Source organism: Scomber scombrus, chromosome 22, assembly GCF_963691925.1.
Source record: "Scomber scombrus chromosome 22, fScoSco1.1, whole genome shotgun sequence".
Lineage (NCBI taxonomy): Eukaryota > Metazoa > Chordata > Actinopteri > Scombriformes > Scombridae > Scomber > Scomber scombrus.
This window is the reverse complement of record NC_084991.1, coordinates 4,410,513-4,430,891: the sequence shown is the minus strand read 5'-3', so window position 1 is coordinate 4,430,891 and position 20,379 is coordinate 4,410,513. Positions and strand designations below refer to the sequence as shown.

Genomic DNA, 20,379 nt, shown 5'->3' with positions numbered 1-20,379 from the left:
TTAACATTCAAAAACTAATATTATTATTATAAGACTACTATTATAAGATTCATATTCAAAAGTTGCAAAATCCTCAGTGGTGCATGAAAATGAGTGACACCCCCTTTTTTTGACTGGGCTGAAAAAGAACAGCACACATGGGGGGGGGGGGGAATACAGAAATCTCTATTTGAATATAATGAATATCATATGAAAGGCGCTTCACACCACATGCTTCCAGTAAATGCTAGAATTGAATTTAATGCCTGTTTTTGGTCTGGCTTGAAGCAGCCAGACCCCTCAGCTCATCTCGAACAGGCCGTCCATTGCCAGGGTCTTTCAATTTCAGCTTTTATGCTCCAAACCGCTGGAACATTTTACCCAATCATGTTAGGTGTGCTCCAACATTCTCCAACAATATCTTTTAAAAATAAAACTGAAATATTTCTTTTTAACTGCGCCTTTCGGTAGTCTGGTTTGCTGGTCTTAACTATTTTATTTTATTCCTGCTTTTAAAAATGGTTTTCAATTCATGTCTCTTGTGATTTTTTTACTGGTCAATTGCTGGCTTGCTTAACTAAAGTTTTCCTTTTGCATACTCATGAACCACTCCCACCAGTTTCTCCTCTATTGTAAACAGTTATTTAAACATGATTACAGTGACATACCTTTAAAATCATATGAATTTTCACATCAAATTACAACATATTAGCCATTTTCCTCCAAACTGGGACAGCAGGATTGTCTCAAGGTTAAAGTGATCATCATTTAGCCAGGTGTTAACTGGTTCTTTCCCCAGTGAAAACAAGCACCCATCCTTCTGGAGGGCAAACCAGTGAATTTTCTACTAGATTCAGAGTTTCCATCTTGAAGGTGACTTGTATAGTTGCTGAAAAGGAATTAAAGTTAGAAAATAGCATTGCTGTTACTTAGATTTTTCCGAATAAGTGTTTAAGATAGTAATAAGGAGTGTGACGAATCAGTTTTTGGACACTCTGGGTCCAGGAAATATGTCATAAATCAAAACCAGTGAGCTAAAAGAGAGTGAAAAGCTCCACACAGAGACATAGAAGCAAACCTTTTCTTAGCACACAGTCTTTAGATGAAGTGTTTAAAGCAAAAAACATTTATTCATGCAGTGTGAGAAGCACGTGAACTTTAGATTTTTTTAGTCTTTTAATGTTTTTGTGTTGATGGTTGACATTCATGTATCTGACTTGGTTGTGAGCACTGTTGAGATCCTGGTGTGCCACATGCTCACTTTTAGCTGAAATATGAGCAACATGCATACAAGAATAACAACAATAGTGTCAATTGTGTGACAGTCAAATCATAAACATGAATGATGTAGCTGTTCTAGCATGCTGTTGGAGAAGTCCCTTCCTGTTTGGCTACAATAGAAGCTTCTCCATAAAAATCCAACAAATGAAAATCTTTCTTGTCTCTCCTTCAACACCCGTCCCTGTTGTTGCCCATTTACTCTTACTGGGCTGTGAGCATTGGCTGGATTTACCATACAGGCAAACTGGGCAAGTGCCCAGGGGTCCTTGACGAGAAAGGGGCTTCAATGATGAGAGAGAAAAAAAGTGTGTCGGAAACCTAGTATGTCCAAAACAAAATATGGAGTTACAAGGTTTCCACCCAATAGCAGCCTTATCCAAACGGAATAACTGACTGTTTAATTAACCAGTCAGCTCTTTTTAAAGCCATACAGCCCATCTATGGTGCAATTATAGCAAAGCAAAAATGTAGAGGCTTCAGGTTGCATTCAATGATGCGTTCACAATCTTGCTTAAGCTTCCAAGATGGACGAGTGCAAGTCATGTGTTTGTTACTAAAAATGTCCCCGCTTTTAGTACTGAACAAACAAGGCTGGACTGGTACACCCAGATGCCTATGGACACTGAAGCTTATGTCCCCCAAACAACTTCTATTTTATTCCGATCGGAACACCGTTGTCGGGTGGAAGCCTCGTAACTCCACATTGTGTTTTGGACAAACTAGATTTCCAACAGTGACCATAATTATCAACTAGAGAATCAGTCAAGCCCTGCATCATATTTCTGTGGAGTTTTTTTCATTTTCTCCTCTTATCATTGAGGACCTCTTTCTACTCAAGGACCCCTAGGCACTTGCCCATATTGCCCTTATGGTAGATCTGGTCAGGTGTACAAATTCATGGTTCAGCTAAATGAATCCAAAAATGAATTATAATGGCATTAACTGACCCTACACAAAGTGACAAAAGGTCCTGTATATATCTGTACTGTGTTGTCCTTGTATTGTAATTTAATTTTAACTTTTCTATTATGTCTTGTGTTTATTTTAGTGATGTGTGCATGGATTTATCCGAAATAAAAGTTTCTTCTTCTTCTTCTTGTTCTTTACAGCAGTATGTAGGTGGAAGCTTGTTGTGAGTCTGCAGGTTTTTTCTTGCAGTTTTGCTTCTGTCTCACTAACATTCCTGCATACTGCCCACTGAGCTACATCCTCTTTCAAATGTTCCAGCTCCAAACAATACCTCCTGAACTTTATATGGAGCAACAGCACTAAATGCTGTTGTCGGGGAAATGGGTAATTCTGAGTTTATTTCCAAAGAATGTTTTCAAAGAATGTTCAGAAGCTGGAAAACCTGATTTTAAGTCTACCCAAGATACTCGTAAGTTGCTCATAGCTTAGTGATATGTCTTTAACAGTAACCAGACAAAGTAATTTATGTTCACGTCAAGATTTCATTGCCTTATTTGATGGTTTAAAACTACCAGGAAAGATGGGAAAATGTGAAAAATCTGATTTCCGAAAATTTATTTCAGGTTGTCATGGAGACACATTTCCTCAAGTTTACACAGTTCACAAAGTTGTAGAAATGTCACTATTCTGAGTTTGTTTTAAACACATCCGTACATATAATATTATAATATCTCTACAGGTATCTGTCACCAAAATACAACATTCTTTGGACAACAGATTAGTCACATTTTTTGCAATTTAGCCAACAGGGAACTCACTGTACCAACACTGTTTTATCACACAATGTTTGACCAGCATCGTTTCATATTCAAGGACATTCTTTAGCATTATATTCACTGAGTTCTTCATGCTTTCCAACGTTGTTCAAGTAAGTCCTGAACCTCTCATGCCTCATGCCAACCCGTGGCTCAGACGTGGTACAATCCACAGACCTCAGATCAGGTTCTCAGGTCGTACCAAGGAGAACTTTCGAGAGGGGTCTGGTATGAACCACTTCTCCCATAGATCTATATGCACAGCAGGGTAATTCCACGGTTTGAATGGGCCGTTCCAGTGCAGCAGGTGAGCTCCCTGCAGGAAGCTGTCTGAATAGCGAGCATCTGGACTCCAGCCTAGACACGGGCAAAAGGCAAGCACAGGAAAGCATCAAACTCAATATCTCAAACACTGCAGATCAGATTTAGAGATAAATTAGTCACATTTCTCTGTTTTAAAATTTGTATTGATACACTGAAAGGGGGTAATACTACATTTTCTGACTGACTGGCTCAGTTGAGGACTGCAATTTAACTGAAATTCTCCCATATGTGGAGAAGAGTGATGATCTTACCCAGGTGTCTGACATGCCACAGTGGGTCCAGTGTTGTATGTTTGTCATGAAAAACTATCAGCATGGGTGGAGTTGCCACGCCTCCCGCCATGGCACTGCTGTATATGTTATTTCTATTGGAGAAGACAGAGAAGAGGTGGAGGGTTTTTGATCTGGCAGACACTTCTACTTCTTCCCAACTCTTGAAAGTAAACAAATCAAAATTGATCTCTACTAAAGAACAGGTTCACAATGTCTTAAAATAACAGTCAGGTGTCCATATGAACAGTAAAATATGTTTTTACTGACTACTACAAGATCTCCTTCAAATGTGCTTTCAATGGAAGTGATGGAGGACAAAATCCACAGTGTGTCCACACAGTCATTTAAAAGTATATGTGAAGCTCATATGCGGCTTTAGCAGTCTGAGTTAGTCATATCAAGAGATATCTGACACATTTACAGTGTTTTTAGCATCAAATTCCCTCTTAGTGTTTCCTTGTTGAGCTGTGGTGGAAGGATAGAACAGAAGAACAGCACAGAAAGAGGACTGTGGATTTTGTCCTCCATCACTTACATTGTAAGTGAATTATGAATGGATCTTCTAATGGTCAGTATGGTTTCAATGTTCATTTGGGCTCCTGACTGTTGTTTCAAGACAGACTTGAAAAATAGTGAACCTGTCATTTTAATACGTAAAATAAAGCTTAAATTGCTTGGCACTGCAAAAAAGCCAACAAGCTTGGTAAAGAAAAGAAAAAGACTGGACAACATACAAGTAAATAGAATAAATTAATGAAAGAATGAACTAACAACATGTTTAAAAAAAACCCGTCAGTGGTCACTGTGCATACTCGAAATTTTCTTGCATCCATTTCTCCAGCTCTTTGGTGATCTTCTGTTTCTTCCACTCTTTGACATCTGCCACAAACACTCCAGGGTTGAAAGAACAATCGCTGGGGTTAATTCCCAGATCTTTTACTTCCTGTTTCCTGTAGTCCAGGAAGCCCATGTAGGTTGTCTAGGGGACGAACTCAGAAGAGAGGGAACCATATTTCAATCACTGAAACTAAAACTTTTGAAGGTCTGCTTCAGAGACAATAGACCAACACACATATTTTATTGCAAAAGATCCATGCTGGGTTATTGCTTTTTGATTTTCAGACATGATATTCAGAATGACAAAGAAATGTGGTACAAAATTAACATAAATATCCACCTGCATACCGATGCTGCGCACCATCTCGTGCGTAGAGGGCAGGTCACAGTCAGTGGCGAAAGCAGCAGCATGTCCTGGCTTCAGTTTCATACTGAACAGATCCTTGATGTCACCTGGAAAGAATGGAAAACCTTTCAGTGGTACAACATTTGCACATATTTCACAGTCACCTGTCACATCACTATCATCCTATATGGAAATGTTGTCATATGCACTTTATTGGATTTTTTCCTACCATGATCGTATACATACCTTGCACAATGACATCATCATCTAAGTATATGACCCTATTATGGGTGATGTCTAGCAGAGGTATGTAAAAGCGAACAAAGTTGAGCTGCAAAGCAAAAGATTCAAAAGGTTATTTCACTTATTTGAAAATGCAACTTCACCTCTACAGTAGGTAAGAGCTGCATCTGTCCATGTATAATGTTTGTAACAGTGCATGAACAGAAGCAAACTCAGAACTCACTGGATGTAGCAGATCAGGTCTAGAGGAATCTGGCTTCACCTTTCCTCGAAGAACCATGGGGTTAAACTCCAATAACTTGTACTTGATGCTTTTCAGCTTAGTCTTCTCTATGTAACGTCTAGGAAGAAGAAAAGATGGTAAGATTAGCCTTATAGGGAAATGAACTGAGCAGACAAAGGCCACAAAATGCTGCTGAAAGAGAAAAAACTGACTTTTTGTCAATTTTTACCATTATTTCCAAAGTTGAGAATGAATATCCACCTGATTTGACTGTTATCAGTCTACTGTAGATCTCATATTCTGAATATAAAAAACGCATCACACTTTCAAAACCAGAATGTTTGTGTGCATGGAACTCAATACCATTTTTGAAAAGCCATTAATACTGCAATTCCCATAAATCTCACTGATTTGGAAAATAGTCTAATCAGCATTGCTAAATCGGATTTCAGGCATAAAATATTAACAATGACCAGTCATTGCTCCAAGCGGGTAGCTCCCGGTCTGAAAAGTGAAGCCAATGCTGAAGCACCTTAAACCTACTTTCTCACTTGATTTATTACCCCAGTAAACACTTTCCTAATGAGTTGATGATCTCAATCATTAGTTTCAAGTCAAGAACAGTAAGATTTTCATTTTGTAAATTATTGTCTCAGTTAGAGGAAAATAGATGATAAAGCATTGTAGGCTCCAGGGCGTGGCTACCTTGTTATTGACAAGTTGCAACCACAGCGACAACTTTGGTTACGTAACATAACCATGGTGTAACTCCAGATACCCCATCAGAGTATCAGCATAGCTATTGCTATTTCAGAGTGTCTCTTCAGTTCATGAAAGTTAATAGTAACGTTTTGGTCAACTAAAAAAAGTCTTGCTCAGTGTCTGGTTGTACTAAAAAGATGCTCTAAGGAGTCGGCTCTAGTTTTTCCGGTAACTAATGGTTTTAGGTCTGTTCTTTGCTAGAGAAAATTAGCATTATCACAGTTAACCATACTATAAATACACTGTGCTAACCAAGTTTGCAGCTAGCGCTTGGGTCAGCTCCAATCCTTCATTCAAATATGGTCATTTCTGGCTCCAAAAATCCAAGATGGCAACAGTTAAATTGCTAAATTTGAAGCTTCAAAACGGCAGTCCATAAACCAATGGGTGACATCACGTGATTAAGTCCATATATTTTAATCTATGCATTGCACAATGAACAAGACCCTACACCATGGATGCTGAGTTGATCAACAAATCCAATCCATAATATGATTTCAATTGATGAATTTATTCAACATGTTCTACAAAGCTTTACCTTGACCTTCAGTTTTGTACCTTTTTGTGTACTTTTGCATATCGTTTGTAAGTGAGGATTACACCAGTAAGAACGATCCCAATCAAGTGATTCACAACCCCACTCTACTTGAAACAGTTATAGGTGATAAACAGACATATAAGAGCACATACCAACTTTAATGTAAAAATCATCACTTATTAAACCTTTAAAGACTAACGTGATTCATAGTGGAAGACAAGTCCCAAACCTGGCCATTTTGATGGCATCACGGAGAGTAACAATATAGAAGAACACACTAGCATCTGTGTTGCTATAGATGCTGTTGATGGTCGCCATGGTTGCACCCATACGTTCTTCTGATGCACAGATGATGACAGGGATGACATTATCCTCCTCTGACAGCTTCGCTTGAGGACCTTGTGCTGCGCTGCCGAGGTTCTTCCAGCGATCTAAGAGACACCAGGAGGAAAGGTTACAAGCAGAGGTTGTTTTAGCTTGTATGCAGGTTCCTTCATATATGGATGGTAACAAAGAAAATAAGCACATGTCCTGCCCAGATGTTAAAGAATAAGGCTGTCATCATAGAACTTTTTTTTTTTTTCTTACTGTCAACATAAACACTGAGAAGACTAAACCAGCACAGCATTTTTCCATCTCTTAATACTTTTTTACTTCCCTTCTCTATCCCTTACACTCAGCCCCAAGACCCCGGAATCTGACTGAAGATGTAAATGTTTAAAAATTGGCCACAAATATACAGTCACATGTTTAAAAAAGACTCAGTCACTTCCTAAAACAGCTGGGCACTGCAGTTTTTATTCAAGCTAGAAATAGAGCATTTGTTGGGGACTATTTTCAGCTGTGGACTGATATATATTTAGTGCTCTAGCGAGTATTCCTGACAATGGGACAGTGTAGGAGGGACTGAGCCCAAATAAAAACAGTGTTTGTGTTCATGGTAATGAAGAAACATGTCACCCAGTGATACAGTGTCGCTCATTGATGTGTTTTAATAGGTTTTTGACAACAAGGGAGGAATAAGATATATCAGGTTTTGGATCATTGTAGATCATTGTGGGAAAACATAAAAACCTGTTTTTGTACCTGAGACTTTGGGCCGAATGGAGGCTCTGAGTAGTGTGCTGTGCAGGAGGAGACACACCATCAGCACCAGCAGCACCAGGAGGACCCGATTAACTGAAATGCAGGAAGAAGTATCATGTACATGAACATATAGTAGCTTATATCAAATAAATCATCAAATTAAAAAAAAGAAAATTAATGCCACTTTCATGTCTGTATGTTAAGCAGCCAGGAGGTGACAAGCTTAGTTTAGCATGACTGGAAACAGCATCTCTAAAACACACTAACATGCTGTATTCTGTTCATTTAATCTATACTCAAACAGAAGAAATGACAATCTGTAGTCTATCAATCAATCAGTCAATGAAACTTTATTTGTATAGCACCTTTCGTACAGGTTAGTGCATTTCAAAGTGCTTCATAAATGACTGACAAGCCAGATTTAAAAGGTGTTATAATTCAAATAAAGATATAATAAAAGAATAAACTAGATAAGAAGCTAGATAAAATAGACAAAAACAGACAAATACAAATGATAAGAATGAAAATTCTAATAATATTAATAATAATAGAATAAAAGATGAAATCAAATTTTACAACTCATCACAATAAGTGAATAAAATAAAGTAAATTATGTCTATAAATCATTCTAATCAAAAGCCAGGGTAAGGAGGCAGGTTTCAAGTTAACGTTTAAAGAAGCTGCTGTCAGCTCCTCAGCAGTGTTCCAGCTGCTCACAGAATAAACCCTAAAAGCTGTCTCATCAAAAGTTTTAATCCAGCACTTTGGAACAAATGAAAGCCTCCAGAGGACCTGAAGTGCCATACTGTAACCATGTGAGACATGCAGGCTTATGCAAGACCATGAAGCGCTTTAAAAACAAGTAAAAGAAATTAAAAATCAATACGGAACGTGACAGGGAAACAACATAAAGACTTTAAAACAGGTGTAATTTGTTTTCTCCTTCTGGTCCCGGTCAGGACGTGGACCACAAAGTTCTGAATCAGCTGTAGTTGATTTATAACTTGTTTGGTTAGACCAGACGGGAGAGCATTACAGTAGTCCATCCTGCTTAGTATTAAAGAGTACTCTGTGTCAGTCAGATTGAGAAATGGGAAGACACAGAAATCAGAAAAGAAACAGCTAGCCAAGCACATAACTGCTTGAACGTTTCAGAAGGTCTTTTGTTCCAGCAGCAGTCAGATTTGTTTAATGAGCGCTTTTAGATGTTGTTCTGATGAAATGCTGTAGATCATGTTTCTAATATGTTTTATTTATTTATTTACTTGATTGTACTGTCTGTATGGTTGTATGTACTGTATGTATGAGCTGCTTGTTGGCAAATGAGTTTCCCCTTTAGGAGATTAATAACGTTTTCTAAAGTAAAACCACAAACTGTTGTTTTCACCTCTCTTTTTGTGTATGTATTAACTTGATGCATGTCTTAATAAGTGAGCTTTAGGTGTTTTGTTTTTTTAAAAACACCAACAGAGTTAATTCACCTAAATCCATTATTTATGCTAAGTGAAGCTAACTGTGTCCTGGCACTAGTTGAACAATTAGCATGTGGTATCAATCTTCTCATCTAACTCTCCGCAAGTAAGCAAATTTCCAAAATTGCTCCAATTATTCCTTTTAAAGACGTAATCCATTATCAATTTTTTTTATAGTGTTCTGTTCACTGATTGTAATTGTTTCAACACTAAACATTAGCATAGACATCAGTGTAAACTGAGTTGATACTCCAATAGCTCTCTTATAGCAACCGGACTACACATTGTGTTTCATACCAAAATTTGACTTTTTCCACCAGATGCTTGTCACACAGACCAGAGAGAGGATTAAATCTCCATCTGCTACCACTTACAAACCACTTTTATCATTTTTTGGCTGCTTATCCAGGTGCCATAACTAATTTGAACAGGTATAAGTTCCCAAACGTTCTTCTGTCTGCGCAGTATGCTTTCCAACCAGCAGATTTACACTGTAGCGTAATGTTCAGCCTAATTAAGGTCAAAGGCTGTACATATATAGGTTTTATAATGTTTTATAAAGAAGTGCCAAGTTGTCAGAGAACAGTTTGTTTGGTCTTAAGTTTCATCAGCTAAACAAAAGAAATATTTTAAGATAAAACAAGGAATTCAAGTCTGAAAGTTTTAACTTGAAAACATTACTACTACTTTTTGTACTATGACACATTTAAAATATGCATCGGTTTTTATAAGTCTCATTTTGGAAGCAAACTCCTCCAAGTATTGTGCATTCAGCCCCAGCTGCTGTTCACACACTGGATGGGATCATAAAATTTAACTTCTTACAGCCTGTCATCTGGTTACCTCATTACGCACCATCCCCCTGCACACATACACTTTTTCCCCTCTGTCTCTCTCTGTCTCACAAACACACACATACACACACACATATATATATATATTGCGTATGTTTTCCAACTCCCCTCACTGGAGAGAAATGATGGGGTATTTTACTTGTAGCAGTTGCACCAGTTAATTTTCACTTTTACCACAGAGCCAGGCTCATATTAATGTGTTAAGCCACAAGCAACCAACCGAGTCTGTTAGTGTTACTGCTCATCTACATTAAAACGAAACATGAGCATTTCTTCTCTGTCTCATGAAAATCTATGTCACCAATAATCAGAGATATTCCAATCAAATTTGTTCTCACTTACTTTTTCTCAAAAGAGCCATATTTCATGTTTGCTTCCAGCCACATCTGCGAAAAACACACACAAAAAGATAGAAAAGTTATGAAGTCATTCAAGAGAAGTACACTTTGAGAGAAACAAAAGATGATATATTTCTTGGCTTTAATGATGACGAATGACGGGTTGAAAGATCTGGCCTTTTCCTTTTCAACACCTGGCAACACAGCTGAAAGTTACTTCAAATATATTTGAAATCCATGAAGATGACAGATCTCATATTTTTTTTCGTACAAATAGAGTGGAGGAATTGTAAAATAAAAAACAAAAAAAACTTTCACGACACATGGTTAAGTGTATCCAAGGCTGAAGAACCAGGTTGTTTTTTTTACCAGAGATGAATATGGTTGACAGATGGATGCAAAGATAACTGCACAAAATATAGCTTTTTATATTCTAACATTCATAAATGATATGGCTGATGATGTTCTATATTTTTCTTTTTTTTTCTTCTTATAAATCCCTTTAAAAGACTGAATGTAGTTTGTGTTTATCCAAAGCTTATTAAAAACTATTAAAATTACTGTTGCACTGGGTGATATGTTCCTTAATCCCACACACGCCGTTCTGCAACCAGAAACACTCCGCAAAGTCTCAAACATGTATCAATCCGCTGCTGTAAATAGTCCCCAACAAACAAACAGTTCCCTCCTGTACGAGTAACATCTTCTAAAAACGACATTGCCGAGCTTCTTAAGGAAATTGTTGAGCGTTTTTAAAACATGACTGTATATTTGAGAGCTGATTTTATAGAGACATAGAGTAATGCTAACCAACTACTTTAACATGTTACAATAAATGGCTCCATTGTTGCTCCAGCTTCCCAGAGAAACATTAAGAAACCTCTACACATTCATAGTTCTAGGCCAATATTGTGACTCTTACTGTGTATCATATCGCCTACATCTGTACTTACACTTAATATTTTGAGTGCATAAGTGCGTTCACACTGAGAAGTATGGAAAAAGATAGGGTTAGGGTTAGCACTTTTCTTTGATGGTGAGACATGTTTTAGTATTAAAATAGGATCCTGGAGAGAGTGTTGATATCAGGGGGGCTTTTATTTTTTAGGTATCTGATTAAGAATTATTAAAGGAGGGTTTGATTGCCCCACAAAATCTAATCACAGCAAAACGAACTATATTCTGACATATATTTTGCTTATACTGATGTTTTTGACTGTGACAAACTGCCACTTTGACCTGACTCGCAGTAAATTCACTGAGGCCAAAAGCCAGCAGACACTGGATGACACATGTGGCTGTATTTCATCCAAAACCATCCACCACTGCCTTCCTTCCTGGTGCCAGGGCTTCATCAAGGATTCTACTTGCCTTCCAGCCTTTGAAACGTTTATATAACTCCAATAGCCAATGACATCAAATGACGAAATGCACAAATCAGCTGTGTCAAAGCCTAAAAAATCCCTCTTTGATTATTCTCCCCGATCCGTGTTTCCTCTTAAAGTCAGTAGATAACAAAGGGTTTCATTGAAATAACTATTTATGTGTTCATTGTAAAGTAATCAGACATCATCTCACCTACACTGTCTGCTTTTTCATGTTTTGGCACAACCCCCCTCTCAAAACCCGCACACTCAAAGCGAGCTGAAGCGAAGCAGGACGTACACGCTGTGTCATGCATTCGTTTCTGGTTTGTTTGTCATCGTTTCAGAGCAGCTCAGAACATCTGGAGCTGATTAGTTTCGGACACACTCCTTCCAGAATGCAGCGCTGCCCAAGATACTGTCTCTGGCCTGCATTCGAACAATTGGTTAGTCACTCCAGACTAATATGCTGTTAAGCTTACATCATGTTATACTGTATATTCTCCAATTTCAGTGCATTTGTAGTCACATTATCAGTGTTTTTTTGGAGATTTGTACCACAAAATATAAACTCTCACATTTTGAATACCACATATTCTTTATTTGATGCCCAGTGTTGGAGTTTCTTTCAACATACATTGGCACAACAGTTTCTATTAAATACTCTGGGGGATTTTATCATGCAGCCCTGAGCACAGCCCCGAAATAAGGTTTTAAAACACATATTTACCAACCAAAACATCTCACGCAGAGGCTCCAACACAAACCCACAGATACAAATAGACACGATGGAGCCATTTTACCAGCCTGCATGGCGGATACCAGCCAGACTGTAAAAAACATTGGACAAAGCCACCGTGATGTCATCCATTGGTTTGTGGGTTGTAGACTGTATAAAAAGAAGTTGACACTACTGTGTTTTCTGTTTAATAGCACCGGTTGACAGGTGTGCTTACGCTGTTTGTGTACTCTGAAAGGCACGGCTATCAAGTCAAGGAGGTGATGGACTCCGACGTTAGCATGGAGACCAAAGCAGGGGGAGTTAACAACATTATTAGAATAAGTTCTCTTTCAAATGAAATATCCCAAGATATGAGTGGAAAGTATTGTTCAACTGTGTAGAATTTTAAATTTTTCTTTAAAGAAGTGGAGCAAATCTGGTTAACAAAAAAAAAAGGAATGAATAAATGAAAACGAAAGTTAATAAAGTGATTGAATTAAAGTCATTTTTATCACTGAAGGCAAAACAAAGATATAGTAGCCTTTTAAATAGGAAAAAAACCCTGGCCTCTTCTCCCTCACAAACCATCATGCATTTAAATAACACATTGAAAACATCTGAGAAGAATTTTTAAGGTTTTATTAAACAGGTAATAGTGGAGAGATACAGGAAGGATGGGATTTAGAGAAGGGGGATGACATGTAGCAAAGGGTGTGGGTCGGAATCGAACACGTGCCGCTCCACGAGCACTTAGGCTATCTGTAAACCACTGGAGCGGACTGAGGGGTTTAATGTCTGTTATTACATGCAGCAGGCAGCGATGCTCCACGACTCAGATGGAGCTCAGGCAAACTTTAGACATATAGGATCATTACAAACTTAAACAAAGGGATACTATAAACTTAGTGTGTGTGTGTGTGTGTGTGTGTGTGTGTGTGTGTGTGTGTGTGTGTGTGTGTGTTGGATGGGGGCTGGAAGTTTGTCAAACACATAAGGGCATTAAGTCAGCACACTGCAAAAAGTTCAGAACCCATCCAGTTAACCACTTCAAGACAACAACTCAGTGTAATTCTCATTCATTAATATAAAGCCATGCAACATTTCCTTGATTTTCACTAAAGTTTTACTTGTTGAGACTTTTTAAGGAAGGAAAACCCAAGATGTCCCTCTTTAGTTTGTTTCATTGTTTAAAACAAGCTAAAAAGAGGCAGATCACTCCTCTCAAAGAGTACATCAAAATAATGAAACAATCCCAAAACCGTATTGAATTGTAAATTGTAAACACATTTATGTCATATGTTGCGCATTTAGAATTTTTTTGTTGCTTGTTTTAAAGTTAATTCAGGCTTGCAGTATTTGTAGTAGGACATTTTTTTCAGTGTGGAAGGACAAAAAGTTCTCTTGTCTACCAATGCATCAGGGATGTAAGAAAAGAGCAACATGAGCAATATTAAGGCGCAACTTACAACAATCATACAGCATACTGGAAAAATGTATAGTATTTTAGTAAATATGTACTTTGGAAGACAGAGATAAAACATGAAGGAGGTATGTCAGTACTGGCTTTATGTGTAATTCATCAGTATTTAGCACATGGAAATAAAACACATTTAAAATGTAGTTTACTCACCAGAAAGAAGGGTGGTGATTATAGTCAGTCTCATTCCTGGTGTTCCTGGTCCATGTTGTAAAACCTCTGAGAACTGAGACTCAACCCCAACAGCAATCCCTCTTTTCTCCTCTCCCACCTTTTTTCCCCCCTCTTTCTTTCTTCCAGATGTGACTCATCTTGTTCACGAGCCCCCTTGATCCTGTCATTCAGCCAGAAACGAGACCAAACCACATTTAATTGAATCATTGCAATGATTGTAAAATATACATTTCTGCTGAAAAAGCAGTATTTGTTCCAGCCTTGATGTTTATCCACAATGTGTGAAAGAAACTCCAGTTAGGTTTAAAAAGCTTAACTAACTTTAACTTTGACTAAGTTGATTTATTTGAACTATAACAAAGAACTTTAATATAATATTAAAGTGGCGTGTATGCAGTTTATACAAAGCTAATCTACCAATCTATATCCTGTAAGAAATTTGAAAACTTGTTTCGGGTTCTAAGGTTCTAAACGAGCATAATGCGTGTTGTCATAAAAACTACATTTCCCATAATTCCCACGGATGTCGCTCTACTTGAAAGGACAACTAAAGTCTATCCCTTATAGTGAAGCTTGTGAGAGTCAGTTAGCCTATAATTAACTAGTACTGTGGACGGCAATGATTTTGATCTATGAGCTATTGGATAATAATTAATAATGCAAAAATTAAAAATTAAAAAAAATAAAAAGATTGCCAAACGTTACAAACAAGTTAATTGTTAGACAGCCTTTTATTATTGTTAGCCTCATTTACTCATTTACTTAGGAAATCTTATTATTATTTTTATTAGTAGTCGTTTTGCCTGATTATATTTATTTGTATAATTGAAAATCAGACTATAATTAAAAGTAGTACATTTGTTTGGAAAGGTGTACTAACTTATAAAATATCAGAGCAATCCTTTACAAACAAGTAACATAAATGTAATGGTATATCATTTATTACGGAGTTAATTAAACACTTATAATGCATGGATATACTGTAAGGTGTAAAAAACAATAGCCTAACGTTAGTATCAACAATTTGTACATTTCATAATAAACGACAATGATAATGTGTTTGTGCACTTTTTGTAGCGCTTTGACAGGAACAGTGTAAGGTCATGGTTGGCCATGTAATATTTTGCTACAGTGTGAATAAAGCTGGTAACAACACTTCTCTCCAGCATGTCTCCAGACTGTTCAGAGTAGTATTTAGTCACAGTTGGAAGTCCAGCAGCAGTCTTTACCCCCCACCCAGCATCCAGCATGGACATAAACACTTTAAAACAGCTGGTGAAGCTCACTCAGGAGGGACAGTATGGCTCTCTGGAGGAGCAGATTACATCAGGTGGCTCAGCGGCGGTGGAGACTGTCCGCTGTAAACACTTCGGCCGGTCCGGAGACACCTTACTGCACTACGCAGCCAGACATGGACACCTGGACATTGTGGAGTATCTAATTAAGCGGGTAGGCATGGATGTGGATGTGTACAACAACGACTACAAGAGGCCATTGCATGAAGCTGCGTCCATGAGCCATCAGAGCTGTGTGAGCTATCTGCTGCAGGAAGGAGCCAAAGTGGACAGTTTGAAGAAGGCTGACTGGTGAGGATGGCCCTAATAACCTGGTCAAAATTAAATCCAATATATTGTTAACACATATGGCACCATCTGTTGGCTTTAAAAAGAAATCGTCATCCATCTGCTACCAGCTCCCTTCGATAGCTCAGTTGGTAGAGCGGAGGACTGTAGTGGCGTAATGCTGAAATCCTTAGGTCGCTGGTTCGAATCCGGCTCGAAGGAGGGACATTTTTTGGCTTTGATCAATCACAGAGTGCCCACAAATCAGGATTATTACCAGCGAACATGTTTAATTCTCGAGCCTTCTTTCGTCTCTTTTTTCCTTATATTTACAGGGGAGAGTTCGGCCATTAACCATGAATAGAGAGTTTCTTGCTCTTCAAATATATCAAAATGAATGTTAGAAAAATCTTCTATGGTGTTTTTTCTTTTTAAACAAACCTAATGCAAAATGAATATTCTGTTTGCCACATTTTCATCATCATGACTGCAAAATGTATTTAAAAGGTTGGGTTTTTTTTAGATATTATGATTTGTGTTGTTGTTGCAGCAGATTCTACATATCAGTAATATCTAGGAAACGTCTCTCACTGGTCTCTCTCAACAGCTGTGTAATGTCATGTGCCAAGTAGATTCAGTTCACCTCATTTGTTCAGTGTTGCCTCTTTTCTCTCACGCTCAGGACTCCTCTGATGATGGCCTGCACTCGGAGGAACCTCGAGGTGATCCAGGAGGTGCTGTCCCATGGCGCCGACCCGGGGCTGAGAAACAAGGACGGCTGGAACTCCTTCCACATCGCCTGCAGAGAGGGTGATCCTGTGGTCATACAGCACCTGCTTCTCAACGCGGCTGACGTCTGGAGGACGGAGAGCACGACGCGCAGGACGCCACTGCACACTGCAGGTGAGACAGTCTCACATCCTGATGTCCTGACCTCAGACTCCTATTTAGATCTGAGGCAGTTTTAAGCTGTAAAGATAATGATCAAAGTGTGTGTGCTTTGATTACTGAATGAAAATGTCAGATTATAACTCATGCTCTCTCTGTTCATTATCCAGCGATGCATGGCTGCGAGGAGGTTGTAAGGATCTTGCTGGACAGGTAGGAGCCCTTCCCCCTCAAAATAAATCATTTGTTAAGTCACATTTGTAAAGTGTTCCAGTTGGTGTGTTTCCTCATAGTCACAGACTGAAAATGCCCTTAAAAAATAAAAAAGCTTGATAAAACTGAGATTACTGGTTTAACATCTGGATTAACAGGTTGAATGAATAGGTGGTGCAGTGAAGCTGCTCAGTAGTCAGTAGATCAGATTGTGGTTGAATTGGGCAGCCTCCAAAAAAAGAGCAGTGAAAGTACCCTGCAGAGATAAAGAGGAGAAAGAACGTTTCCAGTTTTTACTTATTATCTGTGCCTGTATATGTGTGCTTTATAAGTGCTTTATATGAGAGATTAAAAAAAGGCATTGAGACGAAATAGATATGATAGTAGACTGATTTTCTTGTATGAATTTTAAAATTTAGACACTAAAATTTCTGGCTCAGTTTGTGGTCTCTAACATTAGAGATTCAAGGCGAGCACTAACATTTAAATGTTACCTGTTTGGTGTCTGAATCATATTTTATGTTTATCCTTGTCTAAGGCATGAAGTTATAATCCTGTTTCAATACATTTGATTTTATGTATTACTTGCTTTGGAATAAAGAGCTCAGTCAGATTTGCAGCTTACTGTCCTTCACCTCCACTGTCCCTCCTTCCAGATGTGGCTACACCCCAGACACCCGGGACAGCTGTGGAGTCACTCCTTTCATGGACGCCGTGAGGAACGGACACGTCTCAGTGGCCAGGCTGCTTTTAGAGAAGCACAAGGTAGAAAGATGCATTTCAATCCAGTAATGTTTCAGTGCACTTTAAAAATGATATTTACATGTGCTTGTGTGCACTGCAGGCTTCTCCAACAGCAGCTGACGTACTCGGGGTTCAGCCGGTGCACCAGGTCGCTGTCACGAGCCAGGATGAGGCGCTGCGGTTCCTGGTGAAGGAGCTCAACTTAGATGTGAACCAGAGGGCGACTGCCATCCAGCTCACTGCCCTGCATTACGCTGCCAAGGTTAAACATACTGTTTCTCTTCCCACAAGTCCTCAAGAGTCAGTTATATCTTAGACTGAAGGAAGCTGTTAAATAAACTAGCTAAAAGTCCAATGCATTACATCTTAAATTGAATTTATTATCAACCATTTACAATAGATAATAGCTGGTTTGTATCAACCTTTCTTTCTGCATTTACAGCCTAATAATCACACTATATTTTCAGACATCATGTTCAATGTTAATCATTTTTCTGTTTGGGAATAATTTTGCCCTTACCTATCTGTACTGACTGATGTAGCTGTCCTACCGACTTTGAGTCCCCCTCCACTTAAAAATACATTTTGCTTCTTGTTTGTTCTATTGGATGTTTGAGTGTCACTGTGCAGAATGATGTATGTGCATCAGCTGTTTTCACAAGGCGGAAAGTTTCTGTGTGCTCATCTTATGGCGCTTTTCCACTACACAGTTCCAGCACGACTCGCCTCGCCTCGGCACGGTTCCAGGACAGACCTTTTCCATTACAAAAAAGTACCTACTCAACGTGGGCGGGGTCGTCATAGCACGGCTCCGCGAAACTGCTGTGACTTTGTTTTATACGCGACACAAAACACATAAACAATGGAGGATATTGGGGCAGTAGTGTACTTGCTGCTGATGTGGCTTTTTGTCACACACAAAGCAAGAAAATTGAGCCGTAGCTGTAACGCTGCTTCCGGTATTTAAAAATGCCGGACGGCTCATGACTCTTCCATCGACAACTCTTCTGACCAATCAGCGGCCAGCAGTTTGTCGACGTCACATTTTAGTACCGGCTTGGCTCGCTTGGAACCTCACCAGAGCAGGTACTAAAAAGTACCAGGTACCAGGTACTTTCCCTAGTGGAAACGCAAAAAGAACCGAGGCGAGTCGTGCGGTTTTCGGTTGTAGTAAACTAATTAAAACGTACTCATGAATATTATATTCCATTTCTGCCAAGTCTGTTCTACTAAATGCCACTAAATTCTACACACTGCACCTTTAATAGAAGTTTATTTACTGTAAATACTTAGATCAAATTCCAAAGTTACATTGAGCGGGTTCTACAATTTGTACAACATATGACCTCTCTCCTTTTATTAGGATGGGAATAAAATAGTAGCAGAATTACAATATGAAGATGTTCTCACTTGAATGTGTGTTTTTCAGGAGGGCCACACGTCCACTATAAAAACACTGCTGGAGTTGGGTGCAGATCTTCATGTTCGGGACACAAAGGGAAGAAGTGGTAAGCAGTGTATCAGACTCCATGTTGTGTTTTGCATTTCAGCTTCATTAGCGAATTTATGATGTGTTTCTCTGTTGTAAAATATTCCTGGCTAAATAAGCAACAATAAAAATTCAAATTTGGGGAGAAAAAAAGTCTCAATTACTGAGAGTTTAATACTTAGCTGATGTGCTTCATCAGGACTATGTGAGTGTGGTTGAAACATCTGCTTGACAGCATTAACAACAGCCCCTCAACTCTCGTCACATTTCGACTTCGATGTCGCTATATCCTGATTGGCGTTCAGAGGCATGTGACATCACTTGTCCCACATTCCAGGCACATGTCTAGTTTTATAACGTTATGAAAATCAACTGGGCAACGAAACTAACTTGCTGCAAGTTTCGTTGCCCAGTTGATTTTCATAACGTTATAAAACCAGACATGTGCCTGGAATGTGGGACAAGTGATGTCATGGATAGACAATCCATCACAGTCTGTGAACAATGGTCAGCACATTTGTTTTGTCAGTTATGGCCCTTTAATACGATCATATTTTCATATTTTCTCTTCTACTCATAGCTCTTCACATGGCTTGCATTGGGCAGCATGCAGACGCAGCCAGGACACTCCTACAGCTCGGACTCAAAGACTCAGAAGACACATCTGGAGTAACAGCACGGCAGCACGCCAAGAGACCAGACGTAGTGAGAGTGTTTGAGTGTAGCTCACCAGATAGGAACAGTTAATATTCCCCAGTGATACGATATAGGTTATGTATTATTTATTTAATATAAGTAAGACAAATAACATGAAACATGGCACGGGACTGCAGTCATCAGTTCGATAACCAATCTTGTATTGAGTTGTGTAGTGTATTCTCAAGAAATGTGTGAACAAAAGTGAAATTAAATGTAATAATCTGCAAGCAAAACAACTCAGCTGCTATGAGAACATTTGTGGTAACTTATGATGGATAATATTAGCAATCTTTAGAAAGACAGTGTTGTTACTGATAAAAATAGAGTCAGATTGACTTTATGACTTCTTTCCGCTTGTCTTATCATTATCCTGTAACTCTAACTCATGACACCAGTTCAACAAAAACTACATAGTCAAGCTTTAAAGTCTTTTATTTTATTTACATGAGACCTGAGCTGGGTTCTACTGACTTCTTGAGACTTGACGTGGACTACAGACCTTAATTGCGTCCGTGGCAATGAGGACCGACCACATCGACCCTTGCACGTATGCATAATTGTTGTTATGCTGCGCAGTGATGTTGTGAGACATGATTGGACACGTTAAAGATAAGCACACCTGCTCGACTGCACGCTTGCGTGGACGTCTGCTAGACTGCAATCTCACAAAACAAGACCTAAGCTTTAAACATCAGCAGTCATGTCTGATAGGTCCATAATTTGTGGCTAGCTGATGTGTCTTTGTCTGAAAATACTGTTTGTAATAACT

The 20,379-nt window shown here is 38.7% G+C and overlaps 2 protein-coding genes and 1 non-coding gene across 4 annotated transcripts; 2 read left to right on the top strand and 1 right to left on the bottom strand.

Moving 5' to 3' along the window:
* Positions 1-3,116: 3,116 nt before the first annotated feature.
* On the bottom strand, positions 3,117-10,302 carry glt8d2 (glycosyltransferase 8 domain containing 2). 2 transcript variants are annotated; one of them, XM_062444006.1, is made up of 9 exons: positions 10,284-10,302; positions 7,604-7,708; positions 6,759-6,933; positions 5,230-5,347; positions 5,010-5,094; positions 4,758-4,870; positions 4,393-4,559; positions 3,560-3,672; positions 3,117-3,341 (listed from the first exon to the last, which is right to left on the bottom strand). In XM_062444006.1, exons 1-9 carry the CDS (start codon positions 10,300-10,302, stop codon positions 3,163-3,165), a joined length of 1,074 nt encoding a protein of 357 aa, XP_062299990.1. In that variant the 3' UTR covers positions 3,117-3,162. The 2 variants fall into 2 exon arrangements, with proteins under 2 accessions (XP_062299990.1, XP_062299991.1); XM_062444007.1 differs by having other exon boundaries at positions 6,759-6,949; positions 7,623-7,708.
* Positions 10,303-15,176: 4,874 nt separating this feature from the next.
* ankrd16 (ankyrin repeat domain 16) lies at positions 15,177-20,323 on the top strand. The gene is made up of 7 exons (XM_062443653.1): positions 15,177-15,601; positions 16,260-16,480; positions 16,636-16,678; positions 17,335-17,443; positions 17,523-17,684; positions 18,852-18,930; positions 19,492-20,323. The coding sequence occupies exons 1-7, from the start codon at positions 15,264-15,266 to the stop codon at positions 19,656-19,658; spliced, it is 1,119 nt and encodes a 372-aa protein (XP_062299637.1). The 5' UTR covers positions 15,177-15,263; the 3' UTR covers positions 19,659-20,323.
* On the top strand, positions 15,712-15,799 carry trnay-gua (transfer RNA tyrosine (anticodon GUA)). Its single transcript is given in 2 exon segments — positions 15,712-15,748; positions 15,764-15,799. It is a non-coding gene; the product is annotated as a tRNA-Tyr (tRNA).
* Positions 20,324-20,379: the final 56 nt, after the last annotated feature.

Excerpts from the sequence above, each read along its gene's own strand:
- glt8d2 (XM_062444006.1), bottom strand. Across the intron at positions 4,871-5,009 it reads TGATGATGTCATTGTGCAAG|GTGACATCAAGGATCTGTTC; the intron begins GTATGTATACGA and ends CATTCTTTCCAG. Across the intron at positions 4,560-4,757 it reads TGCGCAGCATCGGTATGCAG|ACAACCTACATGGGCTTCCT; the intron begins GTGGATATTTAT and ends TTCGTCCCCTAG.
- ankrd16 (XM_062443653.1), top strand. The coding sequence starts at position 15,264 with ATGGACATAAACACTTTAAAACAGCTGGTGAAGCTCACTCAGGAGGGA. Across the intron at positions 15,602-16,259 it reads AGTTTGAAGAAGGCTGACTG|GACTCCTCTGATGATGGCCT; the intron begins GTGAGGATGGCC and ends TCTCACGCTCAG. Across the intron at positions 17,685-18,851 it reads CCCTGCATTACGCTGCCAAG|GAGGGCCACACGTCCACTAT; the intron begins GTTAAACATACT and ends TGTGTTTTTCAG.